Raw genomic sequence first — 25,426 nt, 5'->3', positions numbered from 1 at the left:
GGAGAACATACCACATGAAAACCTTAATTTTTTGTTCTTGTTCTCAGACAGATATTTCCCCATAACAAAATAAACACTTCATAAGTGCAGTCTTAGAGTTAGAATTTAAATCTACCAAATTCCATGCTTACCACTGCTGTGGTAGTTTTATTCTCAGTTCTTCTGTCACTTTGTAGGTGAGTTCTGCTCCAAAGAGTTTCAGCATAGAGAAAATACAAACAATGGGTTAAGTCACGGAAGTTTTACTATTCCAGCTCTTCAGATCTGAATCCAGAGATTGGAGTGATTTAAAATGGGATTAGGTCACATGAGTACCTCCTATTCCCTTCAGCAGGCATCACGCACCTAGATCCTCACTCTTCAGAGCTTTACAATAATGCCACTCAGGGTACCTTATTCAATACCCTATAGAAAAATCCAGCTTAGACTGGAAAGTCCTCTTCAGTCCAGTAATATTTCAATAAGATCAAGACAAGCTACTGGCAATGCTTCCTTTATGAGTGTAAAGCCTCCCTCATGTACAGTGATAAGAATAGGCATGGGGAAGCAGAAGACCTCCCAACTGAAAACAAAAGCGCTATTTGGGAAGAGCTGTGTTTTTACCTCTTCACACTCAGAAATAACAAGAGGGTTGAAGCCTCTTGGGTACCATTTAGGAAACTGGCTCACTACTGCAGCTAAAGAAACCCTTAATACAACACTAAGGGATTCCCTTGTGAGCCATACAGATACTGTAAGTTCCATATCTAACAGAATATACCTACATAGAATTCATAGACAACTTGCAGCAGCAAGATAGGATCTGGTCTGCTTAACAAGGTGAAAGAAATGAGCCTTTCTCAGTGACTGTTATTGCTCAAAGAAAAAGCACATTTGTACCTCTTCTAGCACTTAGCTTGACCAGCTCATCTGACTATAATTGTAAGATGCATAAATTTTAGCACAGCTCTGTCTCTAGGTAAATACCACAAAACAGAAAACTTCCAGATTTTATAGGCTCTTAAAGAAAAATTCTCAGCATGTAAGAATTGATTTGGACTACTATGAATACACAGGGGCATCTTCCTAATTTGACCATTTTTATTTTTTCCTAAGAAACTCAGCTGCTATTGTGTGCTGTCATCTCTGGTGCTATCAGTCTAAAGGCACAGGCAAATAGATTTCTGGTCTTCATCTGTGCTGGCGAGTCCCATTCTTTCACTGCCAGCCTATAGGTTCCCAAACACTTCTGTGTCACTAAAAACTCAGTATCTACCTTTTTAAGGTCATAGTGCCAGTCAGCACCAGTTTAGAGAAAATAAGGTTCTAATAGTGCTCTGTGTCTGAGAATAAGGGTAAAAGTAACAAAACATCTGCAAATGCAAAGCTACCAATTAATACACTTCTATTTAGTCCAGGTAGACTTCAGACTTGCTCACAGGGCAAGCCAAACCTCAAGAGGATGAAGAAAAGGATGATTTCTTCTATGTGGGCAGATCTTGATTGGGCATGGAAAGGTCACTACTGTTTTCATCAATCTAAGTCCTTTGTGCTGACCATATCCATTGAAACACTTATGAACGCTTATGAAAATACAAAAATCAAATTATTCATCTAAAGCTGCTAAATGCACTGGTAATGCCCAAAGCCAGCTTTCCAAAGAAAGGCAACCATTGCTGATGTAACATTATTCTGTCTTTCCTTGCTAACATACAAGAGTGCCACATTCATGTGAAACAGCTCAACTGAATAGCTCAGTATGATGGTTTACTCTACAAGGTCAAATCACACCCCTATTTTTGCTTTCTACTGGCTTCTATTCAGCAGTGAGGCTTTTTCACAGTATGTGGCCTCTTTTAGGTTACACTCTGTAATGTAGAAATAAAATGTCTGTCAGTTCCCCCAAACGTCTTTCCTGGCATCTCACAAAAACAAACTGCCATTGTTGCAGACCATAGCAACTTGATTTCTTCTAGCTTCAGCCAGGAGTTTCACGAACCACAATTATACTTGCTTCTGCCACGAAGTCAAAAGTATTTTCACTCTACCTCTCAGAAGACTTTCAGTCTAGAGAAGAAATATCTGAAAATCAACTTGAATTTTCTATGTTTTTATTCATTATTCTCACTAAAGAGTCTATGCGTGCAGATCCACAACAACTACAGTTTTCCCTTTTGCTAATGCTGCCAATTCTTACTATGTTCCTATTTTTAATATGTATTTGTACACACACACACAAATATATTAAAATATGAATAATTGCACAGTTGGCTACTTTTTAAGAGTAAGAGTGTGTGTGTGTGTGTATGTGTGTGCACGCTACACAGCAGTCTTTCTTACAGTAGCACCGTACTTTTGGCTAACAGACACATGCCAGATTAGGGTTAAAATAATACAGACACAAAGTCAATTCAAGTTGAATTCAGACAATCACAGAAGTAATTTATCAATAAGCATATGTGATGCATCTCATAAGGTAAGTCTGTGCAACTGCTAAGCATACTGAAAAACATGACTATTCCATTTTCAAAACTGCATTTTACTTCTTATTTTGGAAGCAGAGTTGAATAACAGAATTCACATTAAAATCAGATCTGAAATAAATTACATATCTGTAAGAAATTACAGATCTGAATAAAATTACAAACTTTATTATTAACTGTTATTATACTGCAATACCTTTGATAACATGATCATGCTTAAAACAGCAATAAAGTCTGTTGATACATACTTTTTACGTTAAAAACAAAAAAAGAATCAGAGCAGAGCAGCAGATCTTTGTGGACTGCTCATGAGCCTAAACGTTAGGAAAAAAAGAAGAAAAAAGAACGAAAAAAAACAGCAACTTGCAAAAGATGCCAAAGTTAGTTAAGACAAATTGAAAACTCTTCAATAATAAACATGTCTGTTTATATACAGTCTTGCATAAACACCTTTTTTGTATGATAAGAGTCAGTAATCTTTTGATCAGAATGGCCTTATGGGCTGGCCTCCCTCATTACATTTGCTTTAAGCAAGTGGTAACTGAAAAGTCAGTAACGATGCTGGAAGCAGTGGCAAGAGCTTAGAAAGAGATATGTATGTATGAAAAGAAAAGCTCTTGTCAGATACTAAAGCCTATCAGAAATAAGGAAGATGGTGGCTCAGGGAGCAGAATAAAAGACATTTTCTTGTAGGACCTCCTTCCTAAGCAAATATCCTGAGAAGCAGAATCTAGAGTAAATTCCTACCGACATTTCCCACATGGGCATCTCCAACCCACTATGCTATTCAATGTCAGGTTTTATTTAGTTAGCTTTTAAACTTGGGTTACATGAATACAGCTCAATGCTCTTGACTTTTCACAAGCAGAACTACAGACTGAGTTTTCAAAAACAAAAAGCTACTTCATAAAAGAATGGAAAAGTAAGTTTTCATACTACCTCTCCTTAATCTAAAGGTAGACAAGTTCACTTGCATTTTGAAACACTTTTTTTTTTCTTCTTTTAGATTCCCAGCTACCGTTATGATTAGGATGCAGTGAATCTAAGATGGAACATTTGCAGGGTATCGAAAAAATTAAAGTGGCATTCAACCCTTCTTTGAAGTTTAACTCTTCAGACCACAAGATCCATAATGAACATATCTCCCTAGTCTCTCTCCATTTACCTTTTCCCACGTGTTAAAAGCCTGATAGGTAACAGTTGAAAATCTGGTATCCATCAGCATTACTGCATTGAATTTACTTGGAACCATGCAAACTTCTATTAGTTGAAAATTTAATATATAGATTCAAAGAATCTTTGCAAGAAGTACAGAATTTTCTTTTTTATTTAACTATCCATAATCAACCTTCTGATTGCTACTAATGAATTTTTGTTTTTTTTAACCTGTGAACATTCCTGGTGGAAAAACTACTACTGGTTAGTATAAATTTTAAAGATACAAGTCTGTTCAAGATGTAATTAGACAATATAAGAGTTTTCCCAAACTGGACACCAAAAGATGAATACAAACTCAAGAAGCTAAAGTAATGCAAACATTTCAGCTGAACTTCAGCTAAAAAACTTATAAGAAATGAACCTCCTGATATCTCTACGCACATTACAACTGTTCAAGCTCTCAAAGGATGCAACTTTAAGATAATGACAAGTTTATAAAGAGGAATTTATTTAGGAAATCTAAGAGCAGACCTGTCTCCACTTTCAACATGTTTCCATATGCTACAATAAAATGATTTATCAAAAGACCTCTCTCTTTAAAAAGTAATAAAGAATTCTTAGTATGTAACATGGCAGTCCGGCTTCTAATGAATTCCATACTTCAGGGAAAAATAACTTTTATTTTTTTTTCCTCAGAAAAAGTTGTATCACTTACCACAATTACATTTTCCTTTTGAAAATTTTGTATGTGGAAACTGGAGGCAGAACTCAGCTACTTAAATTTGGAAAATTAGCTATATTAACTATCTTTTAAGCAGAAAGCATAATGAAATCCTAACTACAGAGCTCTTAGGGATGTCTCCAAAACATATAAACCCCAAATGAAAATGTGTATCTACCAAGTGTCTAGTAGGAAATCTAAGTTCTTATATAAAAGGAGTATGTTTGGAACTCTTCCAGTCAGCTTTTTCCAAGGAGAAATCTGAGAAACACAGTTCTAAACCACAAAAATGGGCATTAGAAATCAGAATGAAAAGAGAAATTTCTGGATATGCCTTCCTGAAGGCACATCCTTGGTGAAGGGTTACACTGAGCTTTCTCTTGCAGCATTATACATCATCTTGGCAAACTGCAGCACCACTGCATGATCCGATTTGAATTACAGCAACTCTCTCTCAGCATCTATCTCAAAAACTGCCTACACACTTCCTCTTAATTTATCCTTCCTGAAAGGAGATAGCAAACAAAATGTTTTCACTATGAATCACAAAGTTACAACGCGGGCAATTTTAGGATGATTTAGTTCTATGTGAGTAGCCTTTCCAGTGTTGCTAAGAGTTTTGCTCTGTTTTATAAGCATCACAAAACAGACTCGTTTCACACAGAAACTAGGTGCACAGAAGGAGGAAGGAAATGATCCAATCTTTTCAGAGAAATCCTCTGCAATGAAGTTGGGCACCTACATGCTACTGAGCAGCTACACTGTGGTGCCTGGAAGCAGCAGAATTTGTTATAAAGCAGATAAAACTAAAGACTGATACAAACTTCAACTCCTCTTCTTGCTTCCCAGGGTGAGACATGCTGAGAATGCAACAGATGAGGAATGTTAGAGCTTTAGGCCAAAATGATAAACACAGGAGCCAGAAAGTGTGCTATGAAAGCTGACACGGTGCAATTTGTCACAGCAGGCACACTTCCACACACTTCCCAAATACTACTTTTTCAGATAGCCAATACTGTAAACAACGTAATAGTAATGAAAGCTCATATTAAAAAGCCTCATTATATTTACTAAGTCTTTAAAACCAAGTAAGTCATGTTTTATCTTCTGGTAAGAAGCTTACAGTTCAGCCATAAAATGTCAGCTTATATCAAAAAGTGTAAGAAGTTTCACAAATGCAGTAAAGCCTCTCATAGTATTGTATTTTGTTTTCTTTCAGCATTGTAGATTACCCTTTGAAAGCCCCAAACTTCATTCCCTTTTATTAACTGTTGAAATGAAGAATTATTCCTTAAAAAAGATTCTAAAAGTTGTTGCATAGCTGCACTTTACAGCAAAGGAACAGTAACTCAGGGAAAAAACTCCATACTAGGTTTTTTCAAGGCCCCTCTTCTGCTTCGGAAAAGATAAACTTCCTCTGCCCTTTCCACTGCAACTGGCAGTGCCCCTTACCAGAAACAGATCATGGAAGTACAATACTGCTACTTGGTGCACTGTCACGAGACACGCCACTAGGATTTAAACTATACATACAGTGAAGAAAGAAAAAACGTTAGGTATAAAGTAAAAAAGTGAGTAACTCAGAGGACACGTAACACCCTTGTTACTCCTCCACGCAGCTTTTTAAGATCCATTTGTCTCTAAATTAATCCATTCTTTTATGTTACTCTTATATGTAGATGATGTACACCTGCATGCAAATGTGAAAACATGTAACATTTTCACAACTTTTATTTTTATGATACTTGTTAAAATTGAGCTTTTATTTTCAACTGCATTTTAAAAAATCAGTTCCATGTGTTCAGTACAAGCAAGCTGACATTACTCTAGATGGGAAAGGCATTTGATTTCCAGATGCACTTCTAAGAACCTTAAAAGCAGTTAATGATCAGCTGACAGAAAGTAGTAATTCACCCAGTGCAGTAATGCAGTTCAGGAAGAGATAAGATTTTTTTTTTTTTAAAAAAAAGCTATTTAACTGTTTATCTGTGATTTAAAGTAATTTTCTTTCAACAATAATCTTAAGAGAGCCACTGCTCTTAAACTTCAGGAGGAGCAAAAAATATGAAGCACTATTATTTATTTTAAAATCTCTCCAATATTTCAACAATCTGCATCAATTCACTCACTCATACACATTTTCATGCCAGCCATGTCTCTGTGTTTAGGATGAGTTTTCCACAGTCAGATTAGTTAGTGTATAAAATTGATGGGCTACTTATTTCAGTCTGCTGAATAGATACCAGTTGAAGCAAAAGCTCCACGATCTAATACAATGATCTAACATAATCTTAATTCTGATTTCAATCACAGTTAGCTCTCTGAATTGAGATTTGTAAAACAGTAGTTTTTATTATCTTAGGAAATAGAATACAACTACAGTTCAACTCATTTAGTGTCCAGTTCATGAAAGCATCTTTACTCACTTCTGAACAAAGTCACTTCTGACTCACTCACTTCTGAACAAAGCATTTAAAAATACGCAAGAAATTCCTGAGGCCAGTTGGACTTAGGTACCAAGCGAAAGCAATGCTAACATACAAATATTCAATTCAACTCTCCCACCTTTTCTTGTAAGTCATATTCAACATTCAATAGATTAGAACCTTTTGTAAAGGATACAAGGATTGTTGTCATCAACGCTGCAGTTGTCCAGGATCAACGGAATGCCATCTAACTGACAAACCTAAATAAAAAGAAAAGCTTAATTTAATAGAAGTCTCAACAATACTGATGTTTTGTGCAAGAAATATTAAAAAATAAATTTAACAGAGATGTTTGTTTTATTAAACTACTTAAGATGCATTAAAATGAACAGCAGCGTAAAACTGGTATTTTCAGCAGTAAGAATCACAAAATATTAATACAGTAGACACTAATTTCACATTCCTCCTTCTTCCAGTATGTGTGATTTAGGTATTTTCCATTAAAGTTCTGTCATGTGCCTCTCACAATGAGCCAGAAAAGCTATGCTTACTGATAGATAATGCCTGGTTTCTGGAAGAATCATGGACAACTACTAAACAAAACAACAAAACAACAAAACAAAAAAAACAACAAAAAAAAGCCAGTTAAAGGTTGTAAAATTTACACACACAGCTGCTGGCTGGTGCTGGGGAGTGCCTGTGTCTTCTGTATCTTGCTCTGCAGGCAACCTGCAACAATGGTGTGTTACCTGTACATACCTAGGTACAAATCCCTAACTATAACACATAGCAAGCACTGATCTTTTCCCTTTTATATAGTCTTCAATACGTTATTGGAAAGCCAGTAAAGGTGAAGCCTATCATTTTTAATTTTATATATACACACAACCAACCACATGAACTCACAAATGACAATACATTCATGTGTGTATGAGATAACAGCATATAATGTTAATAGACTTGTGTATATATATACACACACACACTCTTAACATCCCAGAACAAGATGAAGTTAACAATAAATATGTATCATAGTTATCTTAAGAAATGTACATTCCATAAGAAATCAATCTGTTCTCTTAAGATACACTGTTTTACATTACATCACAACATATATTTATAGAATCATAGAATCCATATGGTTGGAAGAGACCTCTGGAGATCATCTAGTCCAACCCCCCTGCTCAAGCAGGGTCACCTAGAGCATGGTAGATAGGGTTGCATCCAGGCTGGCCTTGAATATCTCCAGAGAAGGAGATTCCACAACCTCTCTGGGCAGCCTGGTCCAGGGCTCTGTCACCCTCACAGTGAAGAAATTCCCGCTCACCTTCAGGCGGAACTTCCTGTGCTCCAATTTCTGCCCAGTGCCTCTTGTCCTGTCACATGGGGCAACTGAAAAGAGTTTGTCCCTATCCCCTTGACACCCTCCCTTCAGGTACTTATACACATTGATAAGATCCCCCCTCAGTCTTCTCTTCCCCAGGCTAAGGAGGCCCAGCTCTCGCAGCTGTTCCTCATAGGGCAGGTGCTCCAGCCCTCTGATCATCCTCGTAGCCCTACGCTGGACTCTCTCCAGTAGCTCCATGTCTCTCTTATACTGGGGAGCCCAGAACTGGACACAGTACTCGAGATGAGGCCTCACCAGGGCTGAGTAGAGGGGCAGGATCACCTCCCTCGACCTGCTGGCAACACTCCTCCTAATGTACCCAAGGACACCATTGGCCTTCTTGGCCACAAGGGCACATTGCTGCCTCATAGTCAACCTGTTGTCCACCACCACTCCCAGGTCTTTCTCTGCAGAGCTGCTTTCCAGCATGTCAGCCCCCAGCTAGTACTGGTGCATGGAGTTATGCCTCCCTAGGTGCAGGATTCTGCACTTGCCCTTGTTGAACCTCAGGAGGTTCCTCTCCACGCAGCTATCCAGCCTGTCCAGGTCTCTCTCAGCACAGCCCTCTGGTGTATCAGCCAGTCCTCCCACCTTGGTATCATCTGCAAACTTGCTGAGGAGGCACTCTGTCTCTTCATCCAGGTCATTGATGAAAAAGTTGAACAGGATGGGACCCAGTACTGAGCCCTGGGGAACTCCACTAGCCACAGGCCTCCAACTGGACTCCACGCCACTGATGACAACCCTCAGAGCTCTGCCGTTCAGCCAGTTCTCAAGCCACCTCACAGTCTACTCATCTAACCCACACTTCCTGAGCTTGCCTAGGAGGATGTTATGGGAGACAGTAGTGTGGTACATATTTGAATAAAAACCTGTTCTTTAGTATTTTCAACCTTTGTAATATCTTCCTAAAATATGTAACAATTTGATGCCTTTTGATAATGAAAGTAATGCTATTTTAAAGACTTGAGAACATCAGCATTAACTGATATTCTTACAGCCATCAGATTACACTGTTCAAAATCTTGAAATCTTTAATTGTTTAAAATTTAATTTCAAACTGTGAATTGGTATTGAAAATAGCTTAGACAGAATGCCACTTTGGCATGTGGCTTGATGATGGGATTATTTCCTCCACCTTTTTTTGTCCAAGATAAGCTGTATTTTTTGTATCATGTAAAACAATGAATCATTAGCTTTACACTGCAGGATGGATCAACTTTCTGAAATGCAAGTGGCATGGTAAAAGAAAAATGTGGGTATGAGGAGATTTAGATCTGAAAACCAAAACATATTACCAAATAATAAAAAATGAATTCAGAGACAAATCTGAGTACATCTCTCTTACGAATTCCTTTTTAGATAATCTCACTGTAGAGTCTCAAACTACAACATGAGAAAGTAACAGTACCAGAGACAGACATACAGACAGGCAAGGCTTACATTAAAAAAAAAAAAAAGCTCTTAAGTGCTAATTAGCACATCTGTGCTAACATGTCTAACTACACATATATGAAATATAGTTAACAAAACAATTTCTAAAATATGCATTATTTCTACATTTTTATGTGTTTTCCAAAGGTCATGCACCATGTGTGACATCGTACTTCAAAGCTTGAATAGTTGATCTTTTAATAATCCAATTGTTCTGCATACTTGAAAAACATTATCTAGATTTTTACTCTGATCCACCTAGAATACTACTTTTTATATTCCATCAGTGAAAAGTTGAATGAATTAATCTAGATTAAATACTGTCAAGTGAAATAAACCATGTGATCTGTTCTTGTTTGATTCAAATGAAACATTCAGTTAGCAGAGTATGTATCTGGGGCAAGTAAAATTTTAATTAAAATTCACACGTGCTTGAAAAACTATGGGAGCATAACAAGATTCCTTCAAAATAAGTGAGAGCAGAAGCAGCAAACCACAGCCTTAGTGATAACTTATTGTAATAAACAGGCTACTAACTACTGCTGTCTTACACACCCACTGGGACTCTCTTCAACAGCCTATCATTAAACTGTATATTAATTTGACCAAGTTAGGTCAAGCTTTTGTTACCAGTACCTCAGCTTTAATACATTACCTGTGACTTATGGCACACTAAAATATAGCGTCTTGCTTTGTATGCATAAACTCTGTATACCCCTCACAGATACCCCTGGAGTGAACTCTGAGAGCTCTGATTCACAAGGAACTGCTGCTAGAATAGTTCCAGTACCCAAGAGATTTACTCTGCCCCTGATTTGGAGATTCTCAGCTCTAGTTGTTCAAGAACTGCCTGCTGATCCACCAAAACTGCATTTCACACTAACCTAAAATTCATGGCCATGTACTGCAATAGTCTGTGCTGCAGTGAGCCAATTCAGTAATTTCTTTGCATGTAGCTGAACCATTTCTGCTGCTGGAATGAAATTGGTAGGAAAAAGAAGGAACTACTATAGCTTTCCCACTTACATGTTGAGAGGCTCTCAAGTCATCTCATTGCCATTAACCTAAAGAAAGCACAGTTACTCCGAACTCTCACACGAACAAATTTTGCAAACATTAAGGAATCACGGTCCTAGGTTTCATCCCCTTATACAGATTTATTGGAACTATACTGCAATTAAAAGGGTTTTGTTATTTTTTCCAAGTATTGGCATTAAAGTTCTTCCTTTAAACAGAAATGTCTGAGAAATGCATAGCACAGAGTAAGGCTGCGCATCATCTGCAGGAATGTTCTGCTGTGCTTAGGAAAGGATTCAATATTATGCAGAGCCTCAAATCTCACTTCAAAATGGAAAAATATCCTGGAAAAAAAACACGCAGTGGCTGATGTGAGACTAGCTGTAATCTGTCTAGATTTTTAAAGAAAATACAGGCAGAAACTGAGGGAGAGGACAGATGTGGTCCCTTTCATGTAAACATAGGTACTTGTATCGGTCTGCATTAAGAAGACTACTGAACCTATTTTCCATTTACGTTATTGACAACATAGCTGATCAATAACAAGGAATTGCACTGGACTGTAAAAACAGTAGCTTATTTTATTATGAAAAACTAAAATGTTTTATTCTGAACTACACTAGAACAATAAATGATTGCAGCCTACATGTAGATTGCAAGCTGAAATCTTGCAGCCTACATGTAGATTGCAAGCTGAAATCTTGACCACACGTAAGTTAATTAAAATAAGTTACTTTTTTTAAAAAATAAACAAACTTAGAAAACACACAGCCCCAGGCTAGTGATCTCTAGTGCTTCTGTCAAGTTAGTACCTAAAATCTTGCCGTACCGCTACTGTATCAAAATTTATGAAATTGTATTTGAAAAATCCAGCATTCAAAAGCAACTGTTTCTGTCAACTAAGAAAGATATCTTTTAAAACACAGCCTTATACTACTGTCCCATTTGTTTTTCATACTTTCCTATGGAACATAATCAAGAACTGTATCATGACAGTAAGAAGTTTAAATGTACTACACTTAAAGAAAATGCCTTCCCACTGATAAAGTGACTGGTATGTTTTTTCCTCCTTCCACCTCCAACTTCCCTTTCTTTGTACCTGGAATTTAATAATATATTTCAACTTAGAAGAGATGCTAAATGGAATGATTTCAGATCCTGTCTAAGGATGCTACACAAAATTAAACACAAGCTTATGAACTGATTAACTGGACCATATACAGCCACTGCTCTCGCTGCCCAAGCAAAAATATATTGCGTTTTATTTGGATGTTTCCAACAAAAATACTCTCCTCGAAGAATCACCAACATTTGAGTCCTCATAAGACATTATCTAGTCAACTAAAAGAGTAGTCCTATACAAAAGGACATTTATGTCCTCAAAAAATGACAGATTCAAAATAATTTCTTCTTCCACCGAATGCAATTGATTCTCATTGCCCTATCAATTTAGGAGGCAGAATGAGAAATGTAATCATTTCAGCCACAGAAATATTCCTATTTCATAGCAGTTTAATTTGCTGTAATTATAGATCAATAAAAAGAAATGTTTTCTCATAAACTGAAGTGGACTACCGGTAGTTTGCCTAATCCAAGCTAACACTGTCACTCTTCTTTTCACAGGTTACTGACAAGCAGGTTGCGAAACAGCAATAAAAATTTCTAGCTTAAAAATAAATAAATAGAATAGAAACAAGCTAAAAAGCAAGAACAAGCAGAAACCATTTATATGGAAAAACTCCAGTTACTACATTCTTTACAAATCACCAGTTTCCTACCAGAGAAAAATTCTCTCTCAAACAGCAATTAGCTCCAGCGTATTAAATTTCAATTCACATTACAGAACTTAGAAGAAAAAAATGTTTCAGTAAGCAACAGAACTAAAAAAACTTCTAACTTTTTATGGGCATTTCACTTCATTCTTTAAAACGCTCCCAGTTCTCTCACTGAGCTAAATGGGTAGAAACACAGAAGCAGCAGCAGCACAGTTCAGAGCTACACCTGTGAAATGTCAGCTTTGGCTTGTAGTAGATCAGGGATTAAGCTGCTACTACCCAGCACTTCCCAGGAGCATCACTTTGGGGTTCTCATTTATCTAGTCACTGATTCTTATAACGTAAAAGCACAAATACAACAGGATTTCTGAAATTCGCTTCTCAGTCAAATTGGATTGAAACTGGCTAATGGATATAAAAGCTAGAGGAGGGAAAGAAAGGGAAAGGGGAAAACATAACAGACAGTTGGGACAGCATGACCACAAAAAACCTAAAGGACATATTAAGGTCACAGAAAACAAACCTCTTGACCATTTTTAACTTAGTCTCGAAATATGTTAATCAAGATATTAACACTCATTCGACATTAAACAATTTAAGCTTTCATTAAGCTTCAGTTAAGATTGCACGTATTTTCTAAGGAGACCCAACATTTTTTTTCCCCTAGAGTGTGGCCTGATGAATAGCCTAATAGGCTATACAGGGGAAATGAAAGAAACTTCTGCTTTGACATAGTAAAAATAGCATTCAGTTATTTTCTGTCCAAATTGATAATTTTGTCAAATTTCAGAACACCAAAGAGAACTAGGGGATCAAGACCATCAGGCAAAGGATTGCGGCTCTGTACTCTACCTGAAGAACAGGTTACAAGCAGAGTTCCTCAAGGGAACTAAGCTAGATCCTATCCTGCTTACTATCTTTATCAGTGACCTGTTATTTAGACGAACCTAGACAGTATAGAGGAATGGGTCAACATGAACCTCATGAAATTCAGTGATGACAAAGGTCTGCGTCTGGGATGGACTAATCCTTTGCAAATGATACTACCTGCGGACTAAGTAGCTGTACAGCAGCTCTTCTGAAGAGGACCAAAGGATACTGGCAGATAGTAGGCAAAAGATAAGCCAGTGTGCCCCAGCAGTGATGAAGCCTTACAGTATCCTGAACTATGTCAACAGCAGCACAGACAGTAGAACAAGAGCATTTCCACATTGGAGGCTTTCAAGACTTGGTTGGATAAAGTCCTGAGTAACTTAGCCTGAAGTCAGCTTTCAGCGGGAGGTTGGACCAGAGAACTCCTGAGATACCTTCCAACCTAAATGACTGCGTGAAACGAAGACAACTCCATCTGCTCTGAAGAAAGGGCTAAAACCACGAAAAGAAGCATAAGCTCATTCTTTTCCTCACAGTAGTTCAAGACAGGATTCTTTCTATGTTACCATGTATTTTTCTTGATTATAAGACTAGAAAAAGTAATCAGAAATAATTTTATCAGAGTATATAATAAACAAAATGATTCCAGAAAAAAATATTCTTGCCCTTTGGTGCACAACTCTGTGTATTCACTGACCTCTCCTGGCAGAGAGTTCTTGACACAATTTGTATTTCAGATACCAGACTAGTTGCAAAAAATCTCTTGCACTAAAAAGTGAAATCTCCCAGTGAAAATGGAAGTGAGTTCATAAAGCTAAATAGTGAACTATAATACATATTTTTTGCACAAAAACCTATTTGCCAGGCAACCAGTACCTGAGAGTAAATAAAAAGTATTTCTCACCTATCCAAAATAAGAAAACATTCAGCTTTCCTTGAGTAAAAGGCAAGAACTTTGCACCCAATATATGGAAGAAATATGTGGGCTGACTGGGAAAAAACAAAGGAAAAATGATAAAAATAAGGTCTAAAAAATCATGATATCTGAAAAAGAAGAATGAGAGCATGAGCAACATGTCTAGCCTAAGGCAGCAAGCATCTTAGTGAACACTGTACTCTTAAGAAAAAACTTCACATAAATGAAAAAAGAGTATCTACATCCAGGTGCATAAGGAAGTAATGTACTTGAAGAATAGAACATTCATGTTACACGTTCACAAAATATCTTTAACAGTAATAGTAGTCAAATACTGAAACATGAGTCACAAAGACTCCTGGAGCAGTCTCCAATACTGGAAGTCTCCACAAATGAATCGGGCAAATCTCAACCACTAATACGCTAACCAGTTCTGCTATGAACAAGTAAATGATTATGACCCTTGGAGTCTTTGCATGATTTTCCCAGTCAGAGAATCATACTCAACTGAGTTATAACAAAGAAAAGTACTTCACTGAAATGCACCTTTGGTATCTGTTATCAGACTTTGGTCCCTAATAAATGTGTTTTAAGTTTCACTGCTTCTGAATGTACCACATGATGACTACATAAGGAGAAATATAACCTTCAGGCACTGCCACCAAACAAGCTGACCAAGAGGAGTCACTTTTCCTCTAAGTCCTGCTCAACAAAATACATGCAGAGACGTTAGAAATCCCGATGACTCTGGCATTCAGATTAAAATAACAGATAGGCTCCATAAGAGGAGCAACAAATCAACTATTAAGGCTCATAAATTGGCTCCTCTAGAGCTATGATGGTACTGAAAAGAATTATTTTGTTTCTTTTTTCCCCGCAAAAGTGACAGAAGATACATGGAGGATTTTACTTCAAAGGAAAAGAGAATGCTTTTATCCCTTAGTGCAAGTAGACTCCTAGGTCTACTGCAGAACACAGGCACATTGGCTTAAGAATAGAGGCAGCTGTGGCTTGTGGCAATCAAGTCTATTATTGGAATTCACCACATTCTGCAGATCTGCTGAAATACTTGGGGACAAAGGCTCCTTCCTCCAGGACATCACAGCAGTCTTGCTTAGTTAGTCCCAAAAGCTCCTTGCACCAGTGCGAATGGCTTTGAGAGCTAAGTGATACCTTTATGCCTATTCCAGTAAAGACAGCACCCCCAGAATACACTTCCCCTACTTCATTTAGGTAAGTCTATATTACAGAATCAGCCAACTTTTTTAACATCCTAAATTCAGAAATCACAGCAACGAAACTTGTTCCTATTACGCCATTTCCAACGTATTCTCCATCTTTCAGTGTTACTGCCTGGACAGATGTAAGAGTTGTTTCTACTCTTCTAAAAGAGGTGACCCTTGCCTCTTTCCATGAATAATCTAAGATCAGGATTCCATCATGATGTCCTAAAACTCTTTGAAAGGACGGTTTAGAAGGTAAAGGATTTGGTCTTACTGAAATGGGAGAGAAGAGAACAAGATGGTACTTAGCACACAATGAGGACTATACCAAAACAAACAGAAGCTAAGGAGTGTCCACTAGCAGAAGCTAAGGAGAGTCCAGCTAGAGGAAGAGGACAGCAAGTCATCTCAGTAGCTCAGTAATACTTTTCTACTAGTCTTTTCAATGCAAAAAAACACAGGAGAGTTTCCAGTTGTGAGATGATATCATAAACATTCAAGAATTCATTGCAAAAGAGGGTAATGCAGTTGGATAGTTGTTTTTAAATAACAGAGCTTTCATGATTCCCCTACCCAAAAGCTGATGAAAAAGAAAACAAATTCAGCAACAAACAGATGCTGCTACAAGGAGGCAACTTTTTTGGTACAGAGTTGCCAGTTAACATGGATAAAGTAAGACGGACTTCGCCTGAAATACCAAATATATCCTAGTCTGGTCCTTGTCTACCCTTGCAGTGAGAGTAACAGAACATCATTCAGTATTAAATCCCTCAGATTTACATCAGCTGAATTTGTACAAATTTGCATCAACAACAGAATATATGTTCCTCTACTTCTAGACAACTTAATATCCCGTTTTCAGTCTACTACAGCCAGTATCAAGGCAGTTTTTGTTGGTTTTCAGTATCACTGTTACAAAAGAGGTTCTCTTAAGTTTTCCTTTCACTAAAAAAAAAAAAAATTAAAAGGTAATTTATGCAAGAACTAGCTATGTGATTAAAGTTGGGCTGAGAATATAACTCATAAGAGATTATCAAAATTTCAAAATTGTATTTTCAAAATTGTATTAAGAGAAAACTGAAGACCTCAAATTACTTCAAATTTCTGTAAAAATGCAGAGACAAAGGTTGAATAAGTCATATGTTTCATTTCAGTCTAAAATACTTGATAAACATTATTGTTGCAATAGGAAATTCCAAATCATTCTGGGCAAGTGGCCACTGCTTTAGTGGCTACAATATCTTCTCTTTCATGTCAAATTTAATAAAGCATCTTACATATCTCAATTAATATGAGAGATTTATAAAAAAAAGCTTTACATTTTATATTATGTTGAAACGGATTTTCTTCTGAAAGAAAATTTCATAGAAATTATCCCTATTCTGATAATTGTTCGGACATTGATAAAAGAACATACTATCACAAAGAGTGCTTCTGCTGAGGACTTTCTTGTTAGGTTTCTATACATGTTCACAAACACCATTCCATCCACAAATCAGCGCAACTATTAACCTCTTCACTCTGTTAGTGACACCAACTTCAGTACTTATTTCTTTTCCTCCAAAACAGCCTGCACACCTGTTTTCATGCTACTTTCTCTCAATAGTCCAATCGCTCCTTCAATTTCAGTTCAGCTGAAACATGCCCTGAAAACAGACAAAACGCCCTGGTGCTTACAATTTGGGGTGAGCGGAAGGGGAAAAGGAAGAAAAACAATTCAAATTTGTAACATTTGCACTCTCTTTTGATGAGCACACACCCTCACTGGTAACACACATGTCACCACTCTCTTACATTACTACAGTATTCTGAAATTACTTCCACTCCCTACATCATGGATTGCACCTCTTCCTTGGACACTTCTGAGTTCATTAAGCAAAAATAAATGCCAACCAGATGTTCTGTGGTCTAATAACGCTTTCTGTTGTGTCTAGGGTTACTCAGCATTTTCCTTTTACTTCAGTTTGAGCCTAACTTACAAAGGGTTTAAAAAACCCAAAATTCAAACATGTAAGTCAATCTGTGGATATATACTAACTCAAATGATAAAAACGGTGAGTGTGAAAGATCTAGGACTATTTCAGAGTGCATAATGATTTGTGCTGGTGATTGCTGCATTTTGTGGTAACTGCAATGCTTGGGGTGCATTGACAGACTTAGGACTGAAAGCAAAGCGCCACAACCACATAAGCAGTGGTCGTTTTCCAGAACGACACACCCCTGAAATTTCCTATTGCAATTATGAATTGACGTTAGTAGTTTTAAAATGTATTAAGGAACTGTGGAGAGTAAGCTATTAAGTATATTTATATCATTCCAAACTCCACAGCAAAAGAGAAGGGTATGGGGAAAGGAGAAAGCTTCTAGTAGGCTTGGAAATTGAAAACAGCGCACACACGTTATTAATGGCACTTGCTAGTCTCTGTTTCCACCTTCTATTTTACGCAGGACTCCCAAGATTTTAGTGATGGGTCAAAAGACAAATCATTAATTTTCTACTGTGTGTGAAGGATGTACACTGTATGACATAATAAATATAAAATAAAGCAAGTGTTTCAGGGAAGGACGGTAAAACGCCTTTTTAGAATTTCTATAGAAATTGTAAACGGTACACTGTAGGACTCGATAGACTAAAAAAGCCTGGAGACAGAATGATGGTGTTTGCTCTTTGTGTTTTAAATCAGAGCAGTCAGCGAAGGCTTCTGCAGTGAGCCACAGAATTCCATCTGTTCATACTGCAAGAGATAACATTTCTCACTGAGCAATGCCAATTTTACTCTTTTTTATATGAAACACTACATTTCCTGAGAAACAAATAAAATAACAGAATTATGGACCATTAGAAAAGAATGAAATCTTAAAATTACAATAATTGCTTTATTTCAAAACTAGTAGTTGAAGTCTCAAATTACTGCAGGGCACTAAGTACAGCCTCCCAGGACAATTTCAGAGGAGGTTAATACAGGTGCAGTGAAGTCTCAAGATGGAAAGAAACAACTTTTAGACATTCACTGTTTTGCTCAGACCCACATTCATACCTTATTCCCAATCATTGTATCCCCTCCTTCTATCCCCTCTGACAAGCTCTATATACTCAGCCATCAGTGTCTTCTTCCTGTGATGTCTAGGAAGAGCAGAAAATCTATCACATTTGCTTCATATGTTCACAGATCAGCTGACAGTTGCTGGTCTTCACATATTTTTTATGCTTCTTTTTGTTGTTATGCTTTTGTAGAAAACATCTTTTGAGAGGTAAAATAATCTGTTCGCAAATGGCATAAAAAAAAAGAAATGTTACAGTATTATAAATTAAGTGAGTATTAAATGAGTGGAGTACCTTTTAGTTCACAAGTTTATGAGCTAGACTGAATTTATTTCTTCGTGTCTGAAATAAAGCCACAAACTAATCCAGCAACATTTCTACTGAAACAACTACGGTCATATATTTTATGATTAAAAAGCCCTGTGGTTAAGAACATTCCCTGAAGAAGATATTCCCTTGAAAACAGAGTATCCCAGACAGCCTAAGTGATTTCTCACACACTGAAACTGAACATTAAAAGAAAACAGAAGACTTTCACTGAAATATTTGAAAGATTTAATGGTTTTAGTACAAGAGAAGCTGTTCCATTAACAAAAAAAAAAAAAAAAAAGCAATCCCCTCACCCCACTTTTCTATAGAAAAAGTGTTAAAATACATTAAGAGGCTTTATTCAAATTAATAATCAGTAATACACTGTCTCCCCTTTTCTCACATTATGGCATCCTGTGAAAATAGGTTCAGCCAATGATATTTTGTCATTTTGATTTTTAACATTTATTTCCTTTCAGCCATGCCTTAGGTAAGTGAGTCATTTAACGAGAAGCAAGGACATGCTAATGACTGTGTTTTGAATTGTCAACCTATTACACAGAATACAGTATGCGCAGAGGAAATCATGGAAAATACCAAAGTATAAGAAGGTGACAAACCAACTTTTACTGTTGCTTTAAGAGAAAAATAGTATCATAACATTTGTAAAAACAGGTATAGTTGCATTAAGATGTTATTCTTTACCAGCATAATGAAATAAGCAGGGGAAACCCCTGTGTGCACACACTATTCAGACATTTAACAGTTCTCATATTTTGGAACAAAAAAGTTTTTTATGTTGGTTTTGGTCTTTTTTTACCCCCTATACAAACAAATGCAAATCCTTAACAATTCCAGAATTTTGCTTATCATAGTATTTCATTTTTAACTGAAAAATAAAACTCAATATTGATTCTTGAACAACTGTTTACTATTCTTGATACCTTTCCTGGTAATGTAACGGCTGTTAAAAATAACTGCTAGAGTTTTGCCACCAACAATCATTATAAAGTATGACTCTGGTGGCATAAAGTTTTTATAACTTTTCCATTATAGTTTTGGAAAGTCCCATATTGCCACTGGGAAACCATAAAAGAATTTAGAAAGTAAGCCAAATTACATTCTAGGTTACACACTAGTGTAACAGTTCAGTACTTAGCCTCTTCCAGCAGTTCTGTTATCTGCAACTCTTTTACAAACTTAGCAGCGTAAAAGAGCAGAGCAAATCCTTGTATCTTACACTGTGTCCTCCTGAGAGTTAATGAAGTCTGTAACCAAATGACGTGGTCCATTTGCTTTATCACCCAGCTCAGCTGCACACTAAAATACTACCATCAACTCTGAATGGCTTCCCCTTAACAAATCTCCTTCAGGTTTAGAATCGTCTGTGTTTTGAGAACTATTTTAAAGGAAAACAAACTACTAAAGAGAGTAGGAACTACAGAATGCAAGGAGATTAATAAGGAACAGAGTGTAGCGGCTTCAAAACCGTGTTCTCTAATTCAAGAGAATAAACAATGAGGTGGCAAAGGCTTACCTATACAAAACTTCTTGAGGTGGGGTCTCCACTTTTTATGACCCAAGCCAAAGGGATCCTAAGGTCTAATTTCTCTTATTGTGATCAAAACAAGTAAAAGAATTATTGCAGAGATGTAGAACAGGATGTAAGGAAGGAAAAGATTTATCAACCTTGTCTTAGGTGATCACTACTACAGTGAAGTCTGAAGCATGCAACAAACTGGCTCACTTCAGCATGGCTTCCACTCACGTCAGTAAAAGATGCAGAACAAGGGTGCTGTGGCTTGCAATCACCCACTCTGCTGTACAGTTAGGATGATCTCAGTTGAGTGTTAGCTCACAAAAGCTAGCTCACGAAAACTCCAGACAATGCTCCAAAACTGCTGGATATAGAGCACAGGCCAGGGATCCTTCTCAAGGAGTATTATGGAACAGGCAATCTTGTGATTTGATATTGGTTAGGGAAGAGGGAGATGAAAAACATTTCAAAAAGGAGCATTCTGCCACGTGGGTGTGAGGCACACCATACTTTACACCTTGCCCTCCCAGCCAGCAACAGCCCTAACACATTCCATTTACACACACAGCTGCAGCTACTATGGCCTGGCCCAGTCCTCCCATGACATTGACTGTGTTTCTTTACTGACAATCTAGATGTATAAAAGGTTGAGTAATTATCCACTATATTTACCTGAAATTCCAAGCACAGGCATTTTCTTTTAATGATTCAGCAAGCACACCCTTTGCACAGGATCAAGTTCTCTTCTTAAGGTAAATTTAGCCACTGTGTTGAGATCATAATCAGTTTTTATTTATTTTAAAAAATACAAGAATCCTGATGTTGTGATTTATATGGCTATAAAAGCCATGTATTTAGTATGTATGATATACAATAACCCAGGAATGCAGGCTCTAGCACTAAATTTCATGCTGAAGGTTTGCTAATGCCTCAGGCTCTTGAACGAGATGATACATGAAACTGTACATAAGGAGACTGCATACTAGTTTCTTAATTTACTTTTAAATTACAACTACCAGAGTTTTCTTGAGCATTTGTGTCTCTAAGTGCCTTTTAGCCTGGTAATAACAAAACTTCAGGTGCTACAAAATTAAAATTCCAAGCTTCTAGCTCACTTCATATTATCAATGAAAAACAGAATTTTGAGTTTTTACAAATAAATTTGAAAAAAAAGTATTGTTCAAATTGTTTTAACAATTCCAGAATAAATACATCTTTTCAAGTGGTCAATTTACATAAAAATTATTGTGTAAAACAAATTGACTAAGTCAATTGTTTTAATTTTTTTTGTATCATTTTTAAATGTTTGGCTTAATCTTGTTTATATTATTTTCTTTCTCCTCTTGCAACAGACCATTAGTTTGATTACAGGTCTGTAAAGTCAAGACAAAAGGTTCCAAAGGTGAAATCTAGAAAGAGTTCTCATTTCAGTTTCATTACTCTACACGAAGTATTCCTCTCAAGAACATACTGTTATTAAAACTTCAAGAAATAGAACCTATACATGCACAGTAACTCTCCTAATAAGACCCTTGAAGATGAAAAGATCTCAGTGAACAGAACTGGAGGGTGTACTTCAGTAGTTGAAATCTGTACAAAAATGACAAATAGAAAAATTAGAAAGAATTCTTTTTTTCCCCCTTCCTTTTTAAGATCTAGAAGTCACTATAGAACAAAGAAAACTTCTGTAGGAGTTTATAAATAAATATTTTCTTTAAAATTGATTTTCAAATGGATAGATTGACCCTTTTATAAAGGAGTCTGCAGGACTGGACAGACAGTAAGAGTGGGTCAGAAGGTGAGAAGAGTGTTGAATTAGAAACTCATTGCTCTGTCATGAGGGCATTTAAAAACTTTAAACTTAAATTTTAAGGAAGTATTTTTTAAAACTTTTCTCAACAGCTACAAATTCTTAAAACACTTCAAAAATGCATTAAATGGTGAGGTGCTCATCAGATTGCATGAATCAAGAGCTGGGATTAAAAAAGGAACTCCCAACCATCAAATATTCCAATTGTATTGCAAATTCCAGGAGAACTGGCAATAGTAAGTATCCTCTCAAATTGCATCAGCTTCTCATGACTGGAGCTGTGGAGAATAAACATAACTGAGGCAACTAATTAGACCTGGTTGGAAAATACCAATGAAGTGATGTCTGACTATCCCAAAGGAACTTACCAGTTCTATTAATAATTTTCACTGAAATTTATCTATTTTTCATGCAGGCAAAAACTGCATTTTATTTTTTTTAAGTTATCATGATACTGAACAACGGCTTGAAATATAGCGCTTCACTATTTCCAAAGCAAAACACATGACCTTAACTTTGCTTGACTACAGGGTGAAAGAATTTTTAGAAAAGTTGGAAATTCTTCTATGGAAAATTTCAAATTCCAAACAGGTCTACTGGCAGCATCCTCTTTTTCAACAACAACAATAGCCACCAAAAAACACAAACCAATCCAGGAAAAAAAAACATCTGGAAGTAAATGCTGCAGTCTGCCCTTGCTAAAAGCCAATAGAAATGCTAACTTCAGTACGAACTCACTAGGCTCTGTAACTGTGCTTTAGAACAATACTTTTAGATCAAAATCCAAATCCTGCCAATTTTGCCACATTTGAGATTCACCATGTAAACTAAAGCAGACTGTAATCCTGAAGTGCATGAAAATTAGTAAGCAATTCTGTACTTTTGTTTATGAAAAAGAAGCACTGATTCGCTTATGGTGAGGATCAACTTCATCCTAAGTACAGCTTCAATACTTGAAATATCAGTCAGGTTGTGATAACTTAAAAGTAATACAAGCTGAAATATTGCATATACCATCTCAAAACTATTAGACTGAAATGCAGACAGTGAATATTTTTACTTCAGAGACAGCTAATAATCTGAAAATTGTTATACTCAATATATGTAATAATTAAAACCAGCAAGATTGCTTTTCCAAAATTACTCAAGCAACATGAATCTCGTACACTCTGAAATTAAAACCCTGCAACAGCCTTGGCTATAGCCATTCATATTTCATATAGACCCCTTACACTAGTGTTTTGTCCCTTAGGAAAATGTCATGTGCTTGCATGATTTGTACCACATCTAAATCACACAGTGAAATATGTATGTTGTTCAAGGCTTACACATTTTTTTTGTAGTTTGCAAAATGCAGCTGGCTTACAATGCAAGATTTTAAGCCTCTTAATTGATTTTTCACATTCATAAAATTTTTTCATACTGTTTTTCATGCATCAGGATTTTTTTTCTTTTTGGACCATTAGGATGTATTTAACAAAGTTCACTGGCCAATGCCAAAAGAAAACACCTTGACACCAATAAAAAAAAAGATCTAACATGGTATGCAGAATTTACGTTAGATTTTCCTCTGAATTTCATAAAGCAACATCTTCCCAATATGAAACAAAATTTATGATTCTTACTTAAAGAATTAATTAGTCTCACATTTTAAAATCTTTTTCACAGTGTATATAAGTAACATGAAAACTGCTTGTGGGAAGATTAGTAACTGAAGATGTACAATACAATTAGTCTCAATCAAAAATAGCCCCTCCCATTCCTTTTTTTTTAATTATTATTATTAACTAAGAAGCCCACACATAGATAGTGTTGAGACAGCAGAGCCCTCTGTAATCAGATGAACTCTAAGTAGTGCCTCCTCTAGGAATCTGAAATATATTGAATGATACAGATTACAGACAGCAAACCATAAAATGACTCATTTCTATTGATTATCATATCCCTAGAATTATGAAAAAGCCCATTTCATAAATGAGGACAAAGTACAGTAAGATAGTAATACCATCTTCATAAGCCATGTTTGCAATTTCAGAAGCAAAATTTTCTAATTCTGTGGCTTAGCGCTCAAAGTATAAGCAAAAGATAAGTAGGGCTCTCTTTTACACCTCTTCAGATCACTACACTTACACTTTATACTTAAAGACAGGCATTTATGTTACAGACGCAGCGAACAGACTCAGCAGTTTGCGTAGCACTGTCTCGGCTCTGCCTTGAACTTCTGGGGCCCGTGTTGGACATTGTGGTCTTCTGACCCTTGTGGAACAAGGGGACTAGAGAGTGACTCTGCTAGCAGGTAAGCAAAGCTGGGCAAGGGCAACTGCAGGAAGCCTTAGGCTCTCCTGGAAGAAGCCCCAGCAATTATCCCCCTCTCTAGCTGGGTGTAGCTACTGCTAACAAGCAGTCTCCATTGTCCCTGAATAGACGGAGCTGGGGCTTTTGACACAGGTAGCCCTTGTTTAGGGTGGATCAAGTACCCTGTGGGTCGGTAGTAAAAAGAGGCCTATTTAAGAGCCAGGCCTGGAGTGCAGCTCCCAGAGTGCAGCAGTTTGCACAGGAGGAGTGCAGTTAAGTGCAAGAGGACATCTTCTTCCCGCGCCAGTAGCGCCCACTCTTGCTAACACGGTTGTAACTCGCCATAAAGCTTATTTGCCAGTAGCTGTGCGAATTGCTACATCAGCTGTGTCAGAAGCGTCCACCCAGAATTTCTTGCAACAGACGCTGCCCTACAGGTCCCAGGCTGCAGGAGTGCTTGGAGCCTCTCCAGAAGGCCTGGATTGATGGTCCAACATCCTGCAAGAGGTGTGCTGCTGTGGAGGATTTGTGTCGTCAAGTCAGGGAGTTGTGGGATGAAGTCAGTAGATGACAAAGCACGTGAGAATGTGAGCAGGAGACAAGGCGTTTTCAGAGACTGTACTGCTCCCAGAGTCCCAATCCCCTGCAGCAGGGGAGTTGCTGGAGAACTCTGCGAAGTGTGAAATAGTACAGCACAGCACTGTTGAAGGAGGCTGGAAGCTAGTTGATTCTCAGAAAGATGAAAGGCCCCTAATCCTCCTGTAGACCTGGAGTTACAGTTGAAGAACAGGTTTAGTACACTCCAGGATGAGGACAACCCAGACCTGGCCTCAAGGGAAGCAACCGGGCTGCCTGAGCCTGTGCCTTGCGTGACCACCCGGAAGAGGCGATGAGTGGTTGTAGTGGGTGATTCCATGCTGAGAGGGACAGAGGTGCCTATCTGCCAACCTGACCCCTCTTCTAGAGAGGTTTGCTGCCTGCCGGGGGCGAGGATACGAGCTGTGTCTGAAAGGCTACGAAGGCTTGTCCGCTCATCAGAC

The 25,426-nt window shown here is 37.2% G+C and overlaps 1 protein-coding gene across 1 annotated transcript in view; it reads right to left on the bottom strand.

The window, feature by feature from the left end:
• Nucleotides 1–25,426, bottom strand: part of ATXN10 (ataxin 10) — a 108,965-nt gene that overhangs the window by 12,587 nt on the left and 70,952 nt on the right. Inside the window, exon 10 of the mRNA XM_062570825.1 lies at nt 6,964–7,027. Coding sequence (XP_062426809.1) covers nt 6,964–7,027 — 64 coding nt within the window. The remainder of the gene's footprint in view (nt 1–6,963; nt 7,028–25,426) is intronic.

This window comes from Rhea pennata, chromosome 1 (assembly GCF_028389875.1).
Source record: "Rhea pennata isolate bPtePen1 chromosome 1, bPtePen1.pri, whole genome shotgun sequence".
NCBI lineage: Eukaryota > Metazoa > Chordata > Aves > Rheiformes > Rheidae > Rhea > Rhea pennata.
This window is presented reverse-complemented; position numbering and strand designations above follow the sequence as displayed.